The sequence below is a fragment of the Neolamprologus multifasciatus genome, chromosome 20, assembly GCF_963576455.1.
Source record: "Neolamprologus multifasciatus chromosome 20, fNeoMul1.2, whole genome shotgun sequence".
In the NCBI taxonomy this organism is placed as follows: Eukaryota; Metazoa; Chordata; class Actinopteri; order Cichliformes; family Cichlidae; genus Neolamprologus; species Neolamprologus multifasciatus.
The window spans coordinates 13108570-13134431 of NC_140458.1; the positions used below are offsets into that span (position 1 = coordinate 13108570).

The 25862-nt window shown below is 42.1% G+C and overlaps 2 protein-coding genes across 14 annotated transcripts in view; both read right to left on the reverse strand.

Annotated features, from left to right (window-relative positions):
* plxnd1 (plexin D1) overlaps positions 1–10723 on the reverse strand; it is a 71972-nt gene extending 61249 nt beyond the window's left edge. The window contains exons 1-4 of the mRNA XM_085146534.1: positions 9253–10723; positions 7401–7577; positions 1039–1170; positions 115–215 (exon numbers count right to left, since the gene is read on the reverse strand). Coding sequence (XP_085002660.1) covers positions 115–215; positions 1039–1170; positions 7401–7577; positions 9253–10464 — 1622 coding nt within the window. The 5' untranslated portion in view covers positions 10465–10723. The remainder of the gene's footprint in view (positions 1–114; positions 216–1038; positions 1171–7400; positions 7578–9252) is intronic.
* A 1754-nt stretch (positions 10724–12477) lies between these two features.
* Positions 12478–25862, reverse strand: part of tmcc1a (transmembrane and coiled-coil domain family 1a) — a 48118-nt gene continuing 34733 nt past the window's right edge. For all 13 annotated transcript variants that reach the window (XM_085146562.1, XM_085146553.1, XM_085146557.1 and 10 more), the window contains 4 exons: positions 19209–19466; positions 18272–18963; positions 17022–17157; positions 12478–14683 (listed from right to left, as the gene is read on the reverse strand). In XM_085146562.1, the coding sequence (XP_085002688.1) occupies positions 14369–14683; positions 17022–17157; positions 18272–18963; positions 19209–19466 (1401 nt within the window). In that variant the 3' untranslated portion in view covers positions 12478–14368. The remainder of the gene's footprint in view (positions 14684–17021; positions 17158–18271; positions 18964–19208; positions 19467–25862) is intronic.

Sequence of the window (25862 nt, forward strand, 5' to 3'; positions counted from 1 at the left end):
TGGGAGGGTCAGACAAACAAGTCTGAGGATGACAGTTAAAGAAACAGAAGGAGAGACTGCGTCTTTGTGTGTTTGTGTGCGTACGTGCATGTGTGTACGTGCTGTGGTTCTTACCTATTCTCCAGTGTGCACCAACCACAATGGGCGTCACCTGCTCCCAAACAGTCACTGCAGCTCTTCCACTGATCACAATCTGCCACTTTTACTCTCAGCATCTGCACATCAATGCACAGAAGCAAACATGAGCACACAATCATCTTCGGGGGCGGCCAAAAAGTGGAAAACAAGTGATTTTGTTACCAAGATGCTGATGGCTGTTAAGAGAACTTAAGAACGATCCTCCTCAAGAATTTTGATAATCTGCTATAGTGTAAGAGTATCACTGCAATTTTGTGTCTCTAGGATTTAAACTACCACCCAGACCAAATATGAATATAATATAATAAGCCCATAATGAAAACCAGCTTACAGGCTCACACATAACTTTTGCATGTCATCATTCAACACTTATTGACAGCAGAAAGAAATGAATAAATGTCATGCAATTTTTCAGTAAACACATCATGACATCTAAAGTGTTTATTAATGTATAATAACTGCAGACAGTCTTTCCCAAATAACTCCTACAAAGACATTTGATCTTGACGTTTTCCAAATGCAGATATATTTCACCGACATCCGATTACAATCAAGCAGATAAAACAATCTCAGAAAATGTAATTACACATTTGTAAACTCCTACGTGCAGTGTACATCTCCTTAAGTTTCTTGAGGCTACCAACCACCTTTTTTTCTTCTTTTTTTGCTGCTTTGTCTATTTGCAGAGCAAACAAATAAGAATACGTTGTAGGTAAACACAGATAGGCAGTTTGAACCTAGGAAGCGAATGCCGGTCTCAGAATGTAAATCTGTTTAAAGGTTACAGCTAAAATAAATGCCAGCCAATAATAGTGCCAAATTTAATTTAAATCTTAACAATGTCACGGCAAATGTTACCTAAAAATGTCATGCAGCAGTTTTGTCAGAGTATAACCTTACATGATGAGATGTCATGACATAAAGAAAGTTGCTGTCGTTGGGATCGAAGGTCATGATGTGGTGTACTGCTTCGTTGGCTCGCAGCTTCAGCATCCACTGATTGGCTGTGGTCATGTTCGGTAGCAGAGTCAGCTGTGAAAAAGAGAGACGCACATGTTGAATTGCAGAGTTGAAACCACATGCAAAGCGGTGCAATTTTTAAAAAAAAAATACGACGTTGAGCGCCAATTTCTTCCTTCACATTCATGCAGAAGAGTTTCTCATATGTTCACAACTGCTCAGTGCAACCACATTACTTTTCAGTTGATTGAGCAGATCGAGTCATTTGCTCAGCAATACCACACAAGAAGCAGGTTTTTTCCCACGTCTGTGTTTGGCAAGAGATACACAAACAAAACTTTTACATCGTGATCACTCCTTGGAGACTACGCCCACCTGTAGCAAGCACCGAGATGTACAGACAACCTTGATTGTGTGATTTTTATTGCACCATATTTTTGGTGTCTTATTGTTTGTGTAATGTCAGATGATTTGACAGTCTACAGTTTTTTGTCTGCCAGCGGTCCAACTGAAAATATGAAATCTAAATCAGCAGCTGGTGCAGTAAAATAAGCAGCCACGATGACTGTCTATTGTTAGATGGTAAGTTAATGTGGTAAAAATGGAGGACCCTGGAACTCTGGACTTTTTGTGTGGTGATTCATATTTTATCTTTAAAATGTTTTTCCAGAAGCCATACTTGTATACAATATCAAATAATATCATATGTAAATGTAAAATAATGTTTATATGGGAAACAGTCACAACTGTGACGCTCACAGGACACAGGTATTAACAGTAACTGACACCCATGTTCATTTCTGTGTGCAGATAAATTCAACACAGATGAAGAGTCAGTGAGCAGCGCTGGGGGTGAAGAATGACATGAAGGCACTACATGCAATTAAAATAGTTTAAGTTCAGGAATCATAACTTTCTGGTAGTTCAGTTACATTCATTGGTGTATAGTCTTTCAAGAACACTATACAGCGGTAAAACTTTGGACCGCTGCTTCTCCACAATAATCAAACCCTTTTGGCCAGTCAAATGATCCAAAGTGGTTTACAGCGAAAATAAATTCTGCCTGGATGGATGGTTGTTTTTTAAGGCAAGTATTAAGTTGACCTACAGCTTCCTGGAATACTTGGCTATGACATTTTATGTTTTGAATATAAGTTTGTAAAACTAACCTTCACTATACTATATATAATCAAAGATCCTGCCAGACTCAGTGTCCCACCTGGATTCTGGTTTCTGATACAAAAACCTTTTTTGTCATGTTTGACCTGTGAATAAGTGGACAGTTTTTACACTACCCTTACTTATCCTGAACTTATCCTTTTATGCTTTTTTTTTTTTTTAATAAAATGTAGTATCACATGCCCAGTGCCAGTTTCTTTCTTATAATGTAGTCTGAGCTAATTGGCCAAATCAGATTTCTTCCTAAGGTAGATTTAGTGTAGTTCAACTTCTTCATGCTTTTAAAGTAGCTCCCCCAATACGACCAGTGAGTCACGTAAGGGAATAAACCTGGGACAGTTTGTTTAAACCTACAATGAATGGATGAATGAACAAGGGTACATTGTATTTGAGTGGGATTGGAAGTTGAGACACGGCAGGGCCAAAACATAGTGACATAGTGGATGAGGAAGTGGGTGAGTGGGAGGATGAGATTCAGATTGGCTACATCTGGGTCAGGACTAAATGAGAGACCCATATAGCAGGCTATAATATTTAATCAGAACTGAATTAAGTATCGAACTGTGCCTCAAAATCTTTTCACCCATGACTAGAATGGGCATAGTGAAGCCCGCTGCTATTGGTTATAGCTGCAGTAATAAGAAGAAAGTACACCTTCCATTATTTCTAAGGTTTTTTATATTGGGACAAAAAAATCCTGTCCTTGGCAGCTTAAAAAAAAAATCTTACCTTACCTCAGGTGTAAAATAACAAACAGATTCTGTGGTTTTATTATTTATTTAAAAAACCAAACTAAAAGTTGCAGTGTGTGAAAATGAAGCACACCCCACGATTCTGTAGCTTGTAGACAAACGTTTAGGAGGTATAACTGGAAAAAAATGTTTCTGTATGACTTTATCGGGCTGTCACATCATTGTGGAGGAATCTGACCCATTTTTCTTTTGCTCATTTACACACAGCTTTTTTGAGGTCCCCCCACAGCGTTTCAGTCAAGCTGAGATCTGCACTTTTTCTTGCCCATTGCAACATCTTGATTCTTTTTTTTTTTTTTTTTACCATTCTGTTGTACATTTGCTGTCATGTTAGGGATCACTGTCCTGTTGCATGAACCAGTTTGGGCCAAGCTCTGGCTGTTGGACAGATGGCCTCACATTTAACTCCAGAATATTTTGATATAAAAAGGAGTTCATGGTTTACTCAAGATGCCCGAGTCCTGTGGTTGCAAAACACATCATCACCGCCACAACTGGTATGAGGTGTTTGTGCTGATATGCTGTTTAGGTTTCTCCAAACATGGCACTGTTCATTATGGCCAAACATGTCCATTCTGGTCCCCAAAGGGCATTGTTCAGCAAGTCTTGTTGTTTGTTCAGATGTAATTTTTCAATACTAAACTGCCATGTTCCTTTTTTTATTTTTTAGAGAGAATAGACTTCTCTAGGCAATCCTTCCAAATAAGTCATACTTGTTCAGTCTTTTTCTAACTGTACCATCATGAATTTTAACATATTAACGTATAGACCTGTAGAATCTGAGATGTAGCATTTGAGTTCTTTTTGCTACCTCTCTTAGCATTGAACGGGTAACATCCACTCCTGACAAGATTGGCAACTGTCTTGTGAATAATTGTTCTCACTCTAGACTGGATGGACTTGAACCAGTGGATTTCACATGGGCTTAGAACCTGTCCCAGATTGCTGGGCACATTGCCTATGTCTTTCCTCCTTGGCATTATGTTAACACACACCTGAATGCTCCAGACTAGCAATATGACCTTGAGCATTTATAGAGGTGCTCACAATGGCTTGATGAGCAGCACCTGACTGCCATTTACCCTCACTTCAATTGAATTCAATTCAATTTTAGCTAGTCAGTTGCTCCTAGGCACTTTACAATAATAGGGAGAAAACCCCAACAATTAAACGACCCCCTCTGAACAAGCACTTGGTGACAGTGGGATGGAAAAACTCGCTTTTAACAGCAAAGGAAGGGCTAGCCATCTGTGCTGTAGGTAATGAGAGTAAGACTGAATTCATTCCTATGGAAGCAGTAAGGATGTACTTGGGTTTTTACACTCTCCCTCCTTCCTTTGGCTTATTTTTTGGCCTAACCTGTCATGTTATGTTGTTCATCTGAGGTGGCATTTACCCAATTTTAAGACCTGTTAAGGACCAGATTATTTTTCATATGTAAAACAATAGAATTCTTTTTTTTTTTGCTACGACTGTATCTCAATTACTCAGTAGGATGTTATATGAGGGGTGATTGGACTGGTGCTTAGAATGCTGTAGCTGTTACTGTGCTGCATATGTTATCAAGAAAAAATATCCAGACAAAGATTAAATTAATTTTTGTCTGAGGTGCCTCACTCCTTCACTTCTAAAAGGCCAACATGACAGATTAAATTCTTTTGTCTGGAAACCTTCCCTCCCCAAAGCTAACATGGATACACAAGAGAGTAACCAAAACTCTCAGTCTTAATTAAATTCATGCATGTATGTATAAGCAATGACTGCCAGATTTAGTAAAGTGATTTTAGTTCCTGCCTTTTATTTCAAATATTTTTCATGTTTCCACCTTCAAAAATACATTTCAGGGGCTCTTTGTCCAAGCAGTGTGCCTAATCTCGTTCCACTGAGCAGGGATTTATCTGCACACTGGCCTTCCTGCAGTTCAACATCATAAAGCACGTAAGCACAAACATATGCACACACAGACACACACACACACAGAGCTGTGCAGAAAAACAAACTGTGCTGAGTGAGACTTCCTGTCACGCCGACAGTGAAAACTCTCATTTCTGCGATTTGTCGGGCCTCCCTTCAATGGAGAGATCCTGGCATCCTGAGGAAGTGGCAAACTGACCAGCATCTGGTGACAAGCACGGGTTGTATCACTTCTCCATCCACTGAACACAACAAAACACTGTCAGATGCACAGGCGCACACATTTATATAGGACAAAACCATTACCACCCACTTAGACGTGCTGGTTAATGTTAAACCAGCACAGACAGGAGCTAAGTAAACCATTGGCTTAACCTGTGATGAAAGGCATTATCTCAACCTGCAAGAATCACTGTCAGGTTTTTTTTTATAACACCACCTACCCATCTGCTCGCACAAGCTCGCCTGCTTTTTAGTGATAGTAAGCAGCTGTGCTATGTCCTCACCTCACACCCCAGTGACTACAAACACATAAGCAGAGTGACACAGCAAGGAGTAAGTAAACAGCAGCCCACACACCTGGACAGGGAGCACAATAGGTGCAGAGAGGAGGAGACGTGAAGAGAGCTGTGGCACAGTGAGCTACCAGGTCAGCCAACAAAACACCTGCTGTACTGGCAGGTCGCTCTGACTCTATTCTCCGTCTATCTTCATGCAGATGAAAGACCCTATTCAACCAAGAAGTGCTCAGCTGCTGTGCACTCATTCTCTCTCTGTCTCTGTCTGTGCACGTGTGTGTCTCTCTGTGTGTGTTTGAATGTGTACCTGGGTGTAAAGGAGAGAGAATAAAGATTGATAGAGGTGGGGCAGGAGAGACAGAAGAAGAAGAAAGAGAAAGAGATAAAGTCTGTTTGTTTGGAAAATGAATCAAAGGGCCTTTTATATTTGAGATGGAGTAAAAGAGCTGAGAAAGAGGGGATGGCGAAGCGGTGAACTGAGAAGTGGAGGGGTGGACCCACTGAGGGAGTAAAATTGGAGCGAGAGGGAGCGAGATAAAAAAAGCGGACACTGCGAGAAGCAGAAAATGGAAGTCAGCTGTAATGGGGAGGGAGAGACTTCATTAAAAAATGCATGTAATTACAAATTACTTCACTGAGGGCTCTCTCAAAGACAGTAAAAGAGGCCTAACTTAATCTCAACCACTGTTCCCCTGTGTTTAGTCTGAGCCAAACTCACAGTCAGAATCACATTACACACACTAACAGCACCATTAACCTCTGTAACAGCTCTATCCTGAGGGCACACACACTCACAGACACTACCACACACACACACACAGATACATAGGCAAACAGTGAAAGACATAAAGATAAAAGCACAAAGCATGTTGTTTCCCAAGGTCACCAAAATACTGCACACCCTATACAACAAGGTCGACACACACACGTAACATGTAATCACAGGGTATCCATTCATCTGAGTAAACACATGGAATCACTATACCAGTCACATTGGCCTGCAGACAAAGTCAAACACCTAAAAACACAGTCAGACCTGCAATCTAGCAAACAGATGTACACAAACACGCTCATACACACCGCTGCTTACACCATGCCAGCCAATGCGGCGCATCCGCTATAAACCATCCAAAAACCAATTACTGCGTGCTCAGCTGGGGCTAAAGCAGTGCCTTCATCTGGGGAGGAAAACAAGGAGTTCTTTTAGCAGGTCTAAACAAAACACCCGACAGCAGAATGGGTTTAATGTTGTGAAAGGTACTAGGCTAATGCAAAACCATAGGGTCAGAAAGCTTTCAGAGTCAGCTTGTGTTGTTTCCACAGACAGCTGAAGTGCAGCTAGTTGCATATGCAGGCAGATCCGCTGCTTAGGAAGCTCAGTCAGGGGTGACGAGGAATGTGGCTGAGACAAAATTAAGGAATGCTGGTAATTGGGCAGGAAAGGTTTTCACAAGCTGGACCTTCTGCAGATGTTTAATAGCTCAGACTGCACACCAACACACGTCGCAAATGAGTCATAAGCCGTCAACCACTGTTAGACAGCTTTACTGTGATCTCTCAGACAATAGTTTGAGAAATATTGAAACTTATGATTAGGACTACATAAGGTTCGGGATGGTTCATGGATCAGTGGAATGAGGGGGTTGGTTGGGTGGTGACAATGCAGGGAAAATCTACAAGTTAAAAGGAGGCATTTCTGCTTGCCCTGTGGTGGCTCGAAGTGTTTCATCACACACATAGGTTTGGTTTATTGTAAGAATCGGCAGCCACATCACAGCAGCACTACATACCTTGTAATGTTAGAGTTTTTCCAAGCTTCGGGGCTCAACTACATTAAAAATAATAACTCCATTCAGCGGTTGAGGTTAAGCTTGTTTAGAAAATTCTCAATCACAAGGACTAAGAGTGTATGCACGCTCATGTGCGTGTGAGGACTCACCTTACGAAGTCGTCCATTACTGGTTCCCAGAAAAACCACGGTGTGGTTTTGCACGTTGTCCACAGAGACTGAACTGAGACCCGGGTATTCAAGCAGAGGAATGGCCCTAAGGGGTCTTTGTAATGCCAGTGGGTGCTGCAGGTGGGCTGCACCGCAGTCCAGCTGCTCGGGCTGCAACTAGAATACAAACAGAGTGAGAGAGAAAGATCAATTCTCATCAGCTTTCATATGGAAGCATGACATGAAGATTAGAAGAAGGAGAGAGCTGGGCACAAAAGGAGCAGCGTGGAAAGCAAGTGCTGATAGAAGCTATCATGCTGGCGTTGCTGCTAAATCACTTTTCAGACATCTCAGTGAATACTTGAAATGGGCTTATAAGGGTCTTCAACACTCATAAGACTTTGCTTTTGTCAAATCCTCAGTGGGCAATGATAAAACATTAGTGCTGCGCTTGGATGAGCACCAGGATCTATTGGGAATTTTCTGAATATTTTAGAGCACACAAGAAAAAAAAAAGAAATTAAGCACACTGGATATTTGTAGAGTCTTTTCCCACGGGCCCTTCTGCTCGAGGCATCGTCTCTCTTATCATAAATTGTGTCTGGCTTTCCCTCAGTGTTGGCCTTCAAACTGTCGACTACAAAAAAGATCACATTTCAACGGCCACGGCTACGTAAATGAGGAAAGACTAACTTTAGTCTATGAGTGGTAAGTGGGTTGTACTGCAGCAGGAGAAAAAACAAAGGGCACAAATCACTTTGAACTAAGCAGTTGTCTATCTGAAAAAGGGTTTGTGGGCGACCGGAGATGGTATTCAGAAAAACTGGTCACGAGAGGAGTGGCCCCGGGGCCACGGCAAACAAGGCAGTGCCAGCAAGGAGGGCAACTTTCTGACCTGACAGCACAGTGGTGGCGAGACAGTCTCCTTTGACCTCAACTCTGTCAGTCAAAACCACTACAATGAAAATCTGGAATTTCTCTGCATTCCTATGAAACTGTGGAAAGCTTTCATTGCATGTTATTGTTAGGCACCGTGAATCAGACAGCGCTTTTGCAATGCTAAAGATTCCTTGAGGACACACGTATGAGTAGGAAGATTGTAATAAAATACACATGATAATATTTGATCACGTGCTTGGAACAAAGGAGCTATTTATCGGTCAAACATTGGGCTAAATTTAGAGTTGAACTTCTGTCAGAAGCACACACTAAATAAAAATGTCTGGGGTTTTACTGGAAAACATAGTAAACTACTGACCCCTTACAATCCTCACATTTGGAAAAAAAAGGGAGAGTTGCTGGATATGAGAGTAGTCTCACCCTTCCCACAACCCTCAGTGTGGCTCTAGAGGGTCTTTCCAGCTATCATGACCTCTACTCCTAACATGGGAGATCCTTTCTTTGAGTCAACAGTTTGAGGGTTAAAGAGGATAACTGTCCGTAAGCATAAACCAGAGAGTAGCAGCAGACGTGAGGGAGTAAATCTTATTGCAGCCTGAACAACTTTAATGGCCAAGAGGATTCATAAATCTCAAGCAGGTTTATTGGACGAGCACGTTTTGGCACCCAGTATAACGAAGAGAAAAGAAATAAAAACATATGAAATAATGATGCAGAAAATATCTCAGTGACGCTGACTTGTTTTTTTTTTGTCACTTTCATGTCAAGAAATGGATAAACTAATCTGTAAAATAAGTTTCGTTTTCAGCAAAGCTTATGCTAAGTTTTAGAGTGCGTTTTATTTGACAGAATGTATATATTTCATTAACATGGCAGCTTAAAATCAGATCAAAATAATTACATAAATTAAGTATTTTTATATCGCCTAATTAAATGTGTACAACGCCCTTACCACAAGGTTTCCCTTCTGGATGCAGGCTGAACCGGAGCCCTGTATCACGCTGTCCAACACCTGAACGTCGCTGCTGGGAGAGTTTGAGCAGTTCCTGCGGCCTTGCCGTATCTCCTCCTCGATGTCTCCAAACTTGAAAGCGCAAAGTGCAGACTTTCTGTCTCCCTTAGAAAACACTCCAAACAAGTATGGCTCGAGGCTTTTCCCATCACCTGCGTGGATCTCCGTGGGGTACACGGACAACACCCGGTTGTAAATGTTCCCGTTAAATCCACACTGTAAAGGCATCTGGATGTAGGATTCAGTGAGCTTCCTGCTCTCTGGCCCGGTGGATTTTCGGGGGTTCTCGGTGTCCAGGCATATCCTCGCGAGGATGCTGTTGGGCTGGCTTTCCTTGTGGCCCATTTTCGCATCATTATTGAAGGCAATATATGAATAAGTCTTCTGGATGAACGCGTGTACGAAGTTTAGTTTATTTTTGGTTTTAACCTCTTGTTTGATCTTGAATACATTATCCTCGGAAGGGTTAATGTCATAGGTGAAAAGTCTGGATAAATCCTTGATGTTCAAGGAGCGGATGGCGATCTCCGGGGTGTTTTCAAAACGCAGATCTTCTTTGCTGTGGTTTTTTGGGAAAAACTGGGTTCCAGCCCCTGTGTATGTTGCCCCAACCAGAAGCCGGGTGTTTCCCCCGTGGCTTTTGAAGATGAGCCCCACGGTGGATGCGTTCGGGTGATTGGCAGCGATGTTCAGCATGCTGGGGAAAACAGTCTTCTCACCCTGGGGTGGGAACTCCACCGCTATCTCTGAAATATTATCCATTTTTCTGAGCTCACAGAAGCCTTGATACACAGATCCGCACGCAACCACGATCCCTTGCTCCCGGTCCAGTTTCAGGAGCTTGTTGTAATTGTCAGTGAGGGATTTGGGATGCTCGCAGGGAGCCTGGGGAAGCTGTGGCGCATGGCACAACAGGTTGTCCTCCACCGGTCCAGTCCTCTTCTCCACTTCAGCTGTCAAGGTCCCATTCAGCTGGTAAATTGTGTTAACGGTAGCCAGGTAGACTTTTCTGGACACTGGATCCACCACGAAGTTATTGGTCTGATTTGGAGACGCGAAAGCCTGTTGGATGTGCAGCGCGCTGGCACTCCGGCGCGTCTCCAAAGCCAGGACGCCGAGAAGCAGGACAGCTATCTCTATCGAAGGAGGCATTTTTCCTTCTGACCGGCTTCCGCGTGTTCTGTGCCGAGGGGTGCATTGAGCAAAGACAAAAATGTGTGTTTGTTCCTACTGCGACAACCCGAGAGGAAAGACTGTTTCCTGCTCAACGCCTAAACCCACAGTGACGCGATAAGCGAGTCGTGCTTCCTTTTCAGGCTGCCTCCTCTGTCCCTCTCTGCCTATCGTGCAGCTCAGCAGTCACTCTCCTGGGGCACACTGAGCCACACCGCCTGGGTGATATTTTAATAATCTTGACAGACTAGACAACAGGGAATAAATAGTTCCAACTGATTTGGTGTTGTGCATTTTCTGGACATCGCCTCACAAAGGACAAACTTATTTTGAGTCAGGTTTCAGCGCTGGTTATTTAAAAATATATATATATATATTTATTTATAAGCAAAGCATTCTTCGATTACAAATATTAGTAAAGCTAGACTTTGCTGCGAGCATGGGGCGTTAACTCATTAACCCTGAAAAATGGCACTGCCTCCCTCTTAATGGAACGTGCCATCAAAGCGCTCTGTCAGCCCAGTCAGCTGTGATTGATCTTCGTTTGTTGATTAGATCCTGATTCCTTTCAATCACTCAGGTACAATAACTATTATTTAAGACATAATGTGAAGTCGTGCCATATGAAGTCATAATGATCATCTTCCTTTCAAGGTGAGCCACTTGATGAGTCTCCACCCGTGCGTGGTTCCGCTCATCTTGGGGTTAATGGCGGGTCACAAGCCCACCTCCTGTGCTTCCCGGTCCCTCGGCTCTCAGATTAGTTCTGCAGATCCGGAGGGTTTCGTTTTGGGCACATACGGCACGGTAAAGACCGTGAAAGTGCTACCAGATGGGCACATCAGCACACCTTTCCGGTTTTTGACATTCACATCTATCCAACACTGCTTTTGCACGTTTTACCTCATAAATATTCAAGCGCAACACATGTGCCCCCACTCAAAAATGCACGAATATGGTTAGAATCCCCCCCTTTTTTTTTCTTTCTCGACGGAGTGTGCATATGCTCACATCTCTGAATAGAAATGAATGACTCCTAGTCGAGGAAAGACAACAAGTGAGTCAGACGCTGCATAAATCAGTTTGCAGGGGAGCCCGAGAAAAGTGTTATCTCTGAATACATGAAATAATTAAAGTTGATGCTAAATCGCGAGCAATCGCTTGTGCCTATTTACTGCGTACTCCTCTGGGGGACAAACCCACTCTCTCTCCACACCCTCCCACCCCAACCCCCAATCTCTACTTGCAGCTTTCAGTTGGGTAGATAAGTGCGCTCCGTGTTTACCTTGGCGCACAGCCATGCGCATCAAATCTGGCAGTGTAGAAAAGGAGCAAAGTGCTCCAATAAAGTGCAATATAATGACCCCCCAAGTGCAGAGCACAATGAATGAGCCAAATAGTCTCGACACAGTGCGCGTGCATGTAAGTGCAGACTTGTTCGTCAGGGAGTAGGGAGCTAGCGGCTACAATGAGGTCTGGCAGGGATGCAGGGACAAGGCGCAGTCTGGGGCAGAACTGTCAGCATCAAATATCCATAGTGAGGCGTGACCGCTGCGGTTTGGTGCAGCTCAATCAAGAAAACGACACTGAACCGAATTAGGCTCCATGTGTGGGTGCATTACAGTGGAATAAAGTGGGGGTACATCCGATCTTTCGTTTGTAATAAAAACAATATCTGTTGCTGCACAAGCTAACTTTTGGCATTTAAGACCCCCTCCTCAGAACCTGTTTCCTTCCTGATAAGAAGTCACACCTCTTCTCCCCACCCTTAGAGCACACCATTCACACAAACTGAGCACGGCTTTCATACTGAAGGAACGTCAAGGCTTTTCCAGGTAAACGAGCTCCATCTAGCGGTCATGAAACGCATCTGCAAGATGACTTTAAAAGCACACTTTCCACTACAACACTGCGAAGAAGCATCAGACACACAAGAAAATAAATAAACAAAAGGGAAACAGGTCTTTTGAAGAAATACAGAATGTGCATAAATTAGTCAGGAATGCACTTTATTTATTCCACACTTAGAAAAGGACATCAGAAGGCACTGAAGTGGTTTAGCACACAACCCAAGATCAGAGGTGCTGCTGCAAGGACAAACTAAAGTCAAAGGTCAGCTCACTCCCAACTTGTCTATTGTACCTTTGATTACACATCACTGACAGATCAATAAATCTGCCTACTGCGGTTCAACTTGAGAGGAATCAAGTTTACTCACATTTTGACAAAAAAAAATGCACTGAATTTCCTTGTTTTTTTAATTTCCTGTAGAAAAGCATGTCAGCAGTTTCAACCTGCATCAGCGCTTCTCTTCTCAGAGAGTGTCAAGCTTTGTAGTCTCTATCAAAGGCCTGACCTACATGCTATCTATCAGTGTGCTAAAGTGCAGCTGTACAGTTCAAATGATCACAATGTCTGTTAGGAAATCAGCTTCTTGGCATTAAATACAGTGCAGACTAGTTAACGTGCTAGGTCATCTTGTAGTGTCCTTGAGTAGGTTAGAAAGTGAGAGTAAAAGAGAGGCCGAATGCCGAGCCAAGGAGCTCTACTCATGGAAGCAAAATGTGTAGAAACACACTACTGAGCATCTGGAGGCAAGGTCATGTTCAGATTGCGAATTACTTTCCCCCTTACAAAAGTTGCATCTGGCAAGACATTCGTGACATATCTGGAAAGAAGCCACAGCTGCTGCTTGGACCTTTTGGGTGCTTAGGCATCCCTGGGCTAACTTCAGTTTGGCACTGGGTGATAACACCTTGACATAGAGATACGGTGGTACATTAAAAAAAAAGAAAAGAAAGAAAAGATAACATGCAGGGAGACTGTGTCAGTAGTATAAAGTCACATACAGGCAATGTGCATTTGACTGGCATGGCAGTGGAGATGACTTGCACTGTAGATTTGAAGCAGCAGTATTCACGGTAGTTCTGAGACAGAACTGGAAAAGCACCAGTGGTATCCCCTTCTTTCTTATCTTGATCACATCATAATGGTGTGGTGGGAGGCCAATTGTCCTGGCAACCTAATTTTACTTGGACAACAGCCCTTTATCATCGCTTTTAAAAGTAAATCTGCTTTGAAAGTAATTTTCTTCATGACAATGTGCAGCACTGTATACAAGTTACAAATATGGCAGATGCTAGACAGCAGCCAGATGTTCTTTGTAGTATTCATGTGCTGTTTTTATGGTGGGCACACCATCTCAGCTTTCCCCTCTAGAGTCTTTGTGCCATTCATTATCTTCCCTATTTTCAATTATTTTTAACTTTAAAAAAGTAAAAGCGATCTTTGCCATTAGAAATTGTACGTCAGCATGACGCTCATTCCTTCAAAATGTTCTATCTGAACAAATTTCATCACATCAAGAAAGGTGAAACTTCCAGGAAGGTTTTTCAGCCATGGTTCAAAACTACTAATCACAGCTAAGTAGGAGTTCTCTTCCTAAAGGCAATCAACCACATTCTCACATTTGCATGTCTCTACAATTAGACTGGGCCTTTGTGGCAGCTCTCCAGCCCAGTTTCTTGACTAAACTCCTCTTCGTGTAGAGTGAGAGGAGTGTAATGCTACATGATACTGAATAAAATAACATTGAAAATAAAATAATATTATTAGAAATAACATTATAATTGATTAAACTCTAAGGGTAAAAACAGTACAATACTGCATTCTGTGAGGGATAACAACACAAAAGTTCATTTTAAAAATGTAAACAGTCTTGTCCTTCCTAAATGTGAATGTTCTCTTCTTCACTCTTCTTCACACTTCTTCTTGCTCTTTATCCAGGCCGCTTCCGAATGTGCTCAGCTGAACCGACTGCAGACTGCAGCTACAGTTACATTTCTTGTTGTCACCAAAGCAACATGTGCTGAATGTAATCTGGTCATCCCGGGGGCTGCAGTGCACGGTGCGTATACCCCGAGAGAGCGTCCCAGTTTCTCCACAAGAAGGCCAGCAGGAGGATGAGGAGGAGGGTGGAGAGCGAGCGTGAGCGCGTCTTCATCAGAGGGACCACACAGTTGGCCACAGTTGAAACAAAGACCAGAAGGACAGCCATTAGGGCCAGCAGCACATTGATAAGTTTTCCCAGGAGGGTCCGGGCTGTGGCATTTTCCAACCCCTCCAACTGGACGACCTGCTGTTGCTGCTGCTGCAGCTCCATCTTAGAGATCCTGGTTTGACAGGCCTCCAAAGCCTCCTGTAGAGGACGACGAGAGGAAATACAATCAGCTTAGTCACCAGTTTCATAAACATAAACTAATCCAAAGCACAATAGCAAGATACTGATCGTTTTACTGTGATTTAAAGTCAGATATGATTTTGCCTTTCCTTTGTTCTCATGTGTGGAAAAACACTGAACAAAAACATAAAAACTTCTCACTTGCCTGAGTGCAGCCTTTTATACTTTTGATTATTTTAAATAGACTCAGGGATCACATTAGACCAGTGTGAAGTGTTCTTAATCACGTTTGTTTGTAACTGTAATTGATAAGTTATCCAAATACACTTAAATATCCTGCACATTATCGATACATGTTACCCATCAGAGATTTTCAGACATTTCCTTCATTTAAGTATATCTGCTTTTTCAGTAATCCTATTTTATTAGCTTAGCTTTATTGTACCTATATTGCTTATCCAATTTTACTTTATGATATTTTGTTTTTTTTTACTTATTTGATCTAGATTTTAATCTAGTTTTATTGCTTTTATTACAGCATTTATTATATCCTGTTACTGAAATTTCAGTCATCTGTGAAGCACCTCAGGCTCCTGTTTCAATGAAAGATGTTTTACAAATAAAGTGACTGCTGGTGATTGATTGTATAAACATGATTTGAAGCCAAGACGTTCTGTTAGAGTTTGAAGTAGCTGTTGACAGTACATTTCATGGCTCTCTACCACCCCCTGCTGTGTAGGAAGGGAAATGCTGTAATGAGCAATATGAGGCGTGAAAAAAGTTGTATGCAGGGACAAAACACACACACCTTAGCCTTTATGGACAAGAGGAAAGGATGCAAGTAATGTGAGACATTTTCAAGGGATAGTTAATGTTTTGACCCCCCCCCCCCAAAAAACAAAAAAACAAAACAAAACAGCAAAGCTGATGGACAGACCAGGGCCTTGAACTCTTCTCCTTGTGTACAGAGTAAACACAGACATTTAGATAAGGCCGTTAACTGATGGAGGGTTTGTGCACGACTCAAAACTTCAGTTTAACTTAAAACTGACATGATAAGGTCTAGTCTGACCAGCTTTCTTTAGCTTACTAGTGCTTAAGCCAGGAAGGTAGAGAGGCCAGCCACTTCCAATATTTAAACACAGGCCCATTTTAGCTTTGGGAGGTCAAGCGTGCAAGCCATAAGTGGTCAGAATAAAATGCAGTGCTGCAACAGTAATAATAAGGCTCAATGTATTCTAAAATGTAATTACTCTGCTGCAGCTGCTGACACTCTTAAAGCCCAATTCACACAGGACTAACATAACTATTAATATGTAATAATTGCAGCGGCCTTCTGTGATCTCAGTCTGGTATGATTTTGTCATGTTCGTCATTTCAAAGCGAAAAAAAGAAAAATCCACCAAAAATGATCTACTGTCACACACAGAGGTCCTGTAATAATATAATTTCAGTGTGAATTGCTATTTTGGTGAATTCAGCTAATTACATTTTGGACAGCATTTTAGATTCAAATTCACTTGGGCTGGTGTCAGTACACAGTGTGGTGACCCAGTCATAGAACAAGCAGGTTTAAATCTATCAGAAAGGTGTGCCAGAACATTTTTTTGTTCAACATTTATTATTGGCAGCCTGATTTAGTGAAATCAGGTCTGTAGCTGCCGATTGCAGCTGTTTCAATAAAACTCAGACTTTGCCTGTCTGGGGTGAATGTGTTGCACAAAAAACAGACGTGGCGGCTGATTTTTAAAATCATACGAGGGCCTCTGATAAAATTAATCTGGCATGTCACTTGCCGATGATGGAGGCATTAGTAACAAAAATGGTTGTGAAACAAAAGCACTGTTATGAAAAAGAAAAACACCTATACACTACAACCTGTCTCACATTTCTCTATGAACTCATAATGATGTCACCAGTTAAGATAACATTTTTAAACTTCCAGTGACGATGACATCTGCCCTCTAATAACTGTAATAGCGACTGTCAACACAGTGACATTTTTCATGTTTACAATCTACCTTCTCCCACCTTAATTTATTTAGGTCTCTTTTTTTTATATTTACATTGCATTTACATTTGTTTCACATTTTTCCTCCTTGTTTTATTGTTTTTTGCAGATAGAGTTTGGTTCTCTAATAGACAAATTAAAAAGCCTCTTTAGACAAATCTGTGTGACAGTGAGAGATGTCGTCACTGGTGTGCATTTATCAGTCGTTTTGCAGTGCTTTGTTATCTATCATTACTTTGTTGTAATCACTACCATTCCTCATGCATATCTGTTAATCAAAATGAAACTGCTTATCATGATAAAAATGGGTGCTGGTGCTTGCTGACATTATCTTGAACTACAAACCTGGATGTCTCTGGCTCTTTCGTAGGACTGGTAGGCGATCTTCTCCTCCATGCTGGCCAGCTCCTGTTTAAGGTTGAGGATCTCATTCTGGTGAAGTTCTGTGAGATCGTTGAGCTGCTCCTCCAGACGTTCACACCTGAACGCATGCGTAAGTAAAAGAAGCACACACGAACACATGTGAGAGTCTGTGGCATAATTAGCTTAGACAAAGAAACGCACGCAGGAATTAGTAGGAATAGACCCTGAGGGCATCTGGCCACATGGCACCTGATTGAGCTGATGACTCGCCTTGACAAGATTAGGATATGCTTGCTCATCTGCTGATTCAACCGGCCTATCACAAGAGACTCGGCAGTATTAGACTGGCCAATGGAATGTGTGCCCAACAAGAGGCGATAAATCTATACTGTTGTTTATTTTGGCAGGCACATAAAGCTGGATGGACAGCAAAGGACAAGAATAGACATGAGTCAACTTGACTGTTTCTTATTTTTAAGATCTTTTAACAGGTTGGTATAAAATCCAGCAAAAGGTGTCTAAGTAGGGCAATGACACATGATTTATAAGTTTTACCTGTCTTTTTTTAATGTTTAGAAAAGATTCCTTTACAAATGTCCACTATGAAATAACTGCAGATATGTTACGGGTGGATTCAGCTCCTGAGGAGTTTTTAGCAGCATTACTGGTTTCTGGATTGAGTACTGCCTCCCCTGGGAAGGGTGAAAATAGCTCCTTAGATGCCATTTGTCTCTGTTGGCAATTTTAATCTAAGAGGGCAAACAGATCACTCTGAACTTGGACATTTTAGGAAGAAAAATGCACATGTTTCTTTTTCTATTCAAGTTGATCATTATATCTCTTCTCAGTCCTTGTGCCCTGTGTTTTAAAGCTCATGCACTTTTGTGCTGTTCTCGGCTTACATGCCAACTGCTGCTTTGAGAATGAGTATAAAAGAATTTGAGCTGTTCTGATGTTAATGTTGATGAACTGTAGGTAAAAGGTTTCTTATCTACTGTGAGCTAATACTGCTTATGTTGGTAAAATCTCTCTAATGCACAAGCAGGCCAAGTGCACCTTGCGATGATGAATAGCAATATGCATAACTAAGATGGTTCCAGAGAACTGTTTCTAACTATAGCAGGTTATTCCTGATTACGCACTGTTGACATTCGCGGGGATTTCTCTTGTTACACACTCAGGCATGTATGGTACAAACATTCTGGGAAGTTCTACTTTTTTTTCCTCTTTACCTGAAGCGTTCTTCCTGCAGTGCTTGCATAACAACTGTGTAGTCTCTTTGATAGTGGCTCTTCAAACCTTCCAGGCTCTCCTCTAGCCTTGCCTGGCCATCTCTCAACTCCTGAACCTCCTGCAGCAGCATGTCAAAGCTGGAACTCTGGCTCCTCTCCAGTGTGTTTCCCTTGGAACTGGGGGGACCCCCAGGGGCCCCTGTTGTGCTATTAGCCCCCACTGAGCCTGATGTAGCACTAGAGCAGTCATCCTCGCTACCATACTTCGGACTGGACTGGAAGTGATGCCCAGTGCTTCCCAGGGAACGTCCTCCAGTACTTGTCACACCTTCTTCTACTGAAGGGTCATCCAGAGAGTCTTTAAGTGAAGGGATGTTATCAGCGCTCCCGAATTTGTTGCGAATAAGGGAGGCGATCTCTCGTGGTTTGGAGACGACTGCACCAGCAGCAGAGTGGGTAGCCTGTGAGAAGCTGGAGAGGCCACCCTTAACACTATCCACCACGCCCTCACTGAAGCCTGTGACTTTGGCTCCGACATCCTTCAGGCCCTGCTGCATGTCCCGCAGAACATCCTTGGGCTGGCGTGGGATACCGTTGTGTTCCGCTTCTCGCAGCCTCCGGTGGTAGTGCTCCAGTTTCCTTTGCAGCTGCTGGATGGTCTGTGCCGACTTCTGGTTCTTTTTCTCAAAAACCTGACAGCCACAAGACAGGAATTTATTAGTCAGTGAAATGCAAATCAGTCCGCAATTATCCACTTAAATATATTTAGAAAGTTCCCTCCCTGCCTCTGAGGAAAAGCCAAGGTAAAACAAAATGATCAAACAGGTTTGGTGTTTATGCACTAATTGTGATCTAATCTCACCAGCCTACTAAAAGCACAAGGCAATGAGGTGCTGGCTTTAATACAAAAAAATCTAACAATAATTCCTTGTTTCACCTGTTTGATGCGTGTGCTCTGCTGTTTGTCGGCGTTGTTGGCCAGTTTGAGGTACTCTGCAACATTGTCATCCCTGGCTGTCTGCTCGATCTTAATCTGCTCTGTGAGTTTGAGGATTTTCTGTTGCAGCTGGGCGATGGCCTGCTTGGTGCGGTGAGGGTCTGGGGTGATATCCTCACCCCCCTGGAACGAACTGTCTGCCCCACATGAAACAGACAGGGGTGCCTGACCCAGGCCACTTACTTCCAGCCGGTCGATCTGAAGCGATGAAAGAGGGAAAAAAGACAGAGATTCAAGTACGTGAAGGGTGAGGGAAGAAATCAAAGGATTTGCGAGGAAAACAAAAAAGGGAGTGAGGCAGGGAGGAAAAAGGATGAATTGCAATATATGAGTTTTTGGTCATTTTGCTGACATGTTGAAAAAAAGGAAGCTTCTGCATTTTTGTAGCATGCAGACTGGAACGAGACTAATTGAGTGGGTTGAACAGGTCACTTGCGGTCAGTTTAACTAAAGAGGAAGATGCCAAGTAAGCCGTTTTTTTATTCATGGACTTGCAAAGAAATGAAAGTTAAGGAAAAAAAACTTTTGTCATTTTCAGCACATCCACACAAAACTCAACTCAAAACACCTAGATTCTGATTTTGTTGTTCTGGAAGCCAAAACCCCCCAAAACAAAACAGGACAGGACTAGCAGGATATTAGATTTGGGTTTAAAGCAATTTCACAGATTTGTCTTCTTTGTTTTTCAAAATGACCCGATTTTATCAACAGACCACGAAACATCGGTGCAAAATCCAAACACCATCTAAATTGTGTTTCCTCAATTTTTCTAAAACTAGACCACCCTATCTGAGACGATGATGAATCTAACACCTTCAATCACAGGTCGCTGGTGTGATTCATTTTCTCAAACACCTCAGGGGAAGAACATTGCCAAACCTTTGGGAGAGACTGTGATGAAAATATTCTTCTCATCACTTAGTATTCACACAAAATAATCATCTGGACCTCACATCACACCATGGGGGCTCAGGAAGCACAGCGCGCGCACACGCACACACACACACACACACACACACACATACACACACACACACACAAGGGAGTTACACGCACTGGTTATTCATCCGAGTATTTACTACTCAAATCCCCCCTACTGCCACACCATAACCGGTAGAAACCAAAACACCGGAGGCTCACCTGTATTCTGAGCGGCATGACTAATGGATGACAGATGCAATAGTCAACAACGCAAAGTACAACGCATCCGGGAGAAACTAAAGCTCCCGATGAATCACTTTCCTTGTAAACATTGAACAAGAATACAAAAAGAGCACCGAAAAAAATCTATCTTTAATAATAAAAAAAGTACAGCGAATAAAACATGCGCAAAAAAGCGGCGCTCACCTTTCCGTTGGTCAAACGGAGGACTTTTTCCCAGTGCATTGTCCACACAGTGAAAGCGAGCTGTGCTTTTTCATCTGTTCTGTTCAAATTTCGTTAAAGTTTAATTGTATAAAAACCCCACAACGACTTAGTGAAGTTTCGCTCTGTAAGCTCCTGCTGCTCCAGCTCTACCGGCGACTTGTTGTGAAAGTTGAAGCACACCTGAAACTCAGTGTACTTGGCAGCGCCTGAGGCTCCGCCCCCTTCTCCACTCCCTTTTCTGAGGGAGATGACATTATCCCTCTGGCAGCTTTCAAAGGGAGCGCAGTGCATTACCTGGGACCTTTTCTTATACCGCGTGACTGAATTTGCAAAAACAAACACAGTTGGGAGCCTCACAATAGATCAAGCCACAAAAGCGTTGTCTGTGATTATTTGAAAACTGATCTGGTTCAGTTCTTTGTTGTTGTTGATTAAGTAGTAACTTCCTAACCTATTTTTACTCAAGTACTGTTAAAACAAGTTCTAGAGAATTTCAGCTTCATGATACCTCAGTTGTTTTGCTTCCACTATATTAATTTTAAAACTCTAGTTAGTATTCGCTGTGCAGATTTTACATATTTTTTTTCCTACTCAGGAAGAAACTGTTATAATTTACTCTGTGTGTAAGTACAATTTAGTGTTGGTCACACTAAAGTTGCGATAAAACGTTTACATACACTCATTGTGGGCATGAGTGTCAAAGTAATTTTGGGCTTTTAATTATGTCTTTAAACTGTTCTTTTTCCAGGGTGGAATGATTGTACAGCATACATCTTTAATTGATTTAGAAAACAAGAATTATTTATAATTATTTCTGTTTTTTCCTATTCTACACAGGGTCAAACATATACACACAGGATCAAAAGTAAATGTACATGCCCATTAATATTTGTTTATAAATCCCTTGGAAGTACATCTCAACCAGACACCTTTTGTAGTCATTAATAACCTTCTAGCTGGATATTTGACCACTCTTAGCAGAAATGATTCATCTAAATTTGTTGGTTTCCTGGCCCCAAAGTCGGGGCTTTTGGGAGACCATTCAAGATGTAATGTGTATTGGTACCACTGACAGCAAAATAGCCTCAGAGCTTGATGCTACCACCACCACCATGAGTCTGTGAAGGTTCTCAGTCAACCAGGTCATCGTAGTCTAAGGAGCTTGGAAGTGTTCTTAGGTCTGAAAACCTCATCTTTACTCCTCCAAACATGCCTCTTGTCACTGTGACTAAATAGCTCAATCTTTGTCTCGTCTGACTAAAAACCTTTTTCTAGAAGGAATTTGACTTTTCCATGTGGACAGCTGCAAATGACAGAAATGGGTAAAAAATATTTGAGATCAGAAATTTAAGAGGCTGTGCAGGGAAAACTAAGAGTTGGGACTGTCTGTCATAGAGGAGTACTTAATGGGAAGAAAAATGGGAAGAAAAACTAGTTAGACATCTCTTTACAACAGCACGTGCACACACATCCCAGGGCACATTTCTCTGAGTACTCGTCAGAATTAAAAGCAAGAAAACAATTTAAACTTGTTCACCAAGTGAATTTAAAATCAAGGTGATGTGTATTGTATTGATGACTATGTGGCAACATTAATCAGAAAAAGACACACATCTATGAGTCCATTTAACCGGCACATTGTGTACATACAGTAAGTCTAATCATTATTAAAGCTTCCTGACAACAAGCCAAGGTGATCGAGTGAGCTGGAGAAGTGGAATAGCCTGCTGAGCAAGCACAGAGAGAATGAACAGGTTTCAGAGGAGCACCTGGTCTGTTGCAAAGCAGTATTGATAACCTTATAAGGGCGAGCATGAATGAAGCACACACGCTTGATTTGGTTTTCCCCTTTTTCTTCCAGGTGACACAATAACTGCATAATCAAATGTCTGCCCAGTTACTAAAGATAAAGAGAGCAAAGGACAAGTAAGCAGTATACTTTGTACTGGAGGACCCTGCAGTGCAGCACAGATAGATTTTAGACATTGTGATAAGAAGCCCTAGTGACCTGTACACACTGGCACCAAACCAACGTGCTGATCCAAAAAAACCCAGAATTACTATCAGCACATTTCTTCTGTTAGGTAAAGCAAAGAAATCAGTTCAAGCAGTAATGATCAGCTGTGCGCCTTCCCGGCACTAAAGACAGATCACAGATTCGGCATGACTGGCAACTGCAAGATAATCTAATGTTACCACACACATAGCAAAGCAATGCTTCATCCCTGGCTTTCAGTTACTAAACAAATCAGCATTGCCCGTACGATCAGTGTCATCTTCAAATGTCTGACTTTTAGTGTGACTAATCATGCAACAAATTAAAAGTTCATGAGCTGAAGGATCAGGCTAATTTCCCTCAATTAACATAGCCAAACATGTCGATGTGCTGAGCCACTGAAGCAAGAAGTGACACGCACTGCAACAGTGGAGTCTGTGCAGCCTAATTAGGGACGTTTTGTGTGTGTGTGTTTGTAATTTGGGGAGGAGGGTGGTGTGCACCCCCCTGTGATTAGACTTTATCAGTTAAAATGACAAACAAAGGGTTTGTATGGACTTGTCTCCTGCCCTTCAGCTCCTTGCACACACACACATACTTCAGAGAAAACCTACTCTACCTATGTCCCAAACCGGGGCCACAGGTTGGTGTGTGTAACAGCCTCTGATCCAGTAAAGCTTGTTAGAGCCATGAAAGGCCACCACTGACTTAGCATGGATCGACCACAAGCCTGGGAAAAGCCGAGCTAAACCTAAACACCGAAACACCTACGAAGTAAATCTCACACAAATAGGCATTTAGGCAAGATTTTACCAAGCTAATGGTGTTAGATATGCATCACATATAATTAGACACATGCAACAAGAACATCTTGTACTACCCATCTCACTCTCTCTGAACTGTTGTTCAATGTAGGTCACCGAGCAGAAATTAGACTGTCATATGTCTCTTTCCTATTTTTTGTGATCAAAATGTTTCACTTCTCCTTTCTTTCTACACCAGATACATCAGGCGCTCCGTCTGTCTCCTCTGAGTTGAGTTTAATGTGTTTGTTGTTTTGTGAGTTAACTCAGGTGAGATCGAGGACAGCTAGAGTCAGGATGTTCTTGAGGACAAAAAGTGGAAATAGACACAGTCTTAGGATCTCGTCGCACGCTGATGATATCTACACCCTAACCAGATCAAGGCCAGTGGAATTTAAAACTCCACACTGACCCTGACTGTAGCTTGCTGTTTAAATATGTATGTTTGTCATACTAAATGTTTAAGAATGAAACGAAATTATCTTCCCATTTGTTATGTTTGAGAGTCATAGCTTATACAACAGACTTACGGTATTTTATATAAACATTACAATGGAACGCAACCACGGCACAGCTCACTGTTGTACTTTTTGCAAGAAACACCTAAGTGACCTTACCACGTTCTATGTTTCTTGCTGTCAAGTTCAGGTTTTCATTATTTGTGTGTGTGAAAGTGTGAAAAGTACAGTACCTTGTTATTCATTAAGCCCCGCATTCTAGCTGTGGGCTTCCTGTGTTGTTAGTTTGTGTTTCTTGAGAAGCAGCAGTTTCAAATAGCAAGATGCAAGAGTGATACTCCGAGGACGTTGCAACTCCATGTTTCTGAGAAATCTGCTCTGATCCACACCCCTCCTATTATAATATTCCCTGAAGTGTGGAAAAGGTGCCTCCCTTATAATTCAAGTCATATCAGTACGTTGAGTATGTTATCTACAGAGTCCAATATCCATGAAGGATGAGAACTATTGTAAGAGGGAGGATTTTTAGAGACCCGCTGAGCTATCCCTTTCAGCTCTGTTCATTTTGCACTACACAGCTGTCGCCTCTCCATTTATATGACTCATATCTCTGTGACTTTATTAAACACCCTGCATCAAAGCCGGTCATCCATGACTGTCTGAACTTCACACTGTGATTAGTTGATCTGATCTTTAACCGTACAGCGTAGATACCAGAGAGTGAACACAGTCATCAAAGTAACAGCTTAACAGTACTGAGTGATCTTTTATTAACAGATCAGTTTGCGTTTGACACTGTGTGCAAACACACAGTCAAACACGTAGTTAGTTGCGGTAGGTTATGTGTGAAATAGGCCTTTAGTGGAACGTTCACAGGCCCAAAAAGTGTGGTGCTGCATTTAATATTTATTTATTATAATTTTATTATAAAACATTTGTGCATTGGACTACTATGTGCCACATTTAACCCCAACCCTACTTTCTGCTCCCCTGCATCACCATCTTGTGATTTCAGTTGAAATTGATGATTTGATGAAAATCCACTTGTTGCTTCCTTTAAGTGTATCCAGCGTGGCAACAATGAACTCCATTCACAGGATATGGAAAATTACTAAACTCCATGTGATGCTGAACAAGGGGCAGTTTACTCAACATGTACTCGCGAATGGCTGAATGCACAAAGTTTCATTACTAATCACTATAATACAGCCAAAGCCTATCAGTGCACACACTAAGGAAAGGAGAGTGAAGTATTTTCAATACTGCAAAAACACTTCAGGTCAAAATCCTTTTTTCGAGCAAGAGATCTGTGTTTTATTTGTTACAGACACAGTGCACACAGCACTCCTACTTTAACTGATATGTAAGCAAGCGCCATATCGCTATAAACACCTATCATGTATTCAGGTCACAGTCTTTACAAACATAACAAACAACCTCACACACTATATACACAGGTGGAGACTCACTGTGGTGTTGGGGATAGGAAGTGGAGAGGTGTCAGCAGTTACCAGGTTAAGGATGACCTCCATGAGTGGAACACGCATGCGTGCAGCTTGGAGTGGAATATTTGTTTGGTCTCTCTATTTGTTTGTGTGTCTCTCGGGGAAAAAATACAGTGAAAGGAAAGGAGAGGAGCCTGGGTCTGGCAGAACACACATCAGTCAGGACACTTCTTCCAAACAAAGTCAACTTCACTCAAAGTCCACAGTTGCAAAGACCCCACTGGACAAGGAATTACTGCTGGCTTGATTGAATATCCAGAATCCATAAAATGCACAGTCATTCCAGCAATGTACCATGACTACTGATAGTTGCAGAGTCTACATTATGTTGTGCTGCTGGTTCACAGGGCTGCTGCTCCTCAAAGCCCATGGATGAAGCTTGAGTTCAAACACACGCTTCAGACAGAGAGCCTGTGCAGAGCCAATGCACTTCGACAGGCACGACTCCCACAGAGAGCGTACAT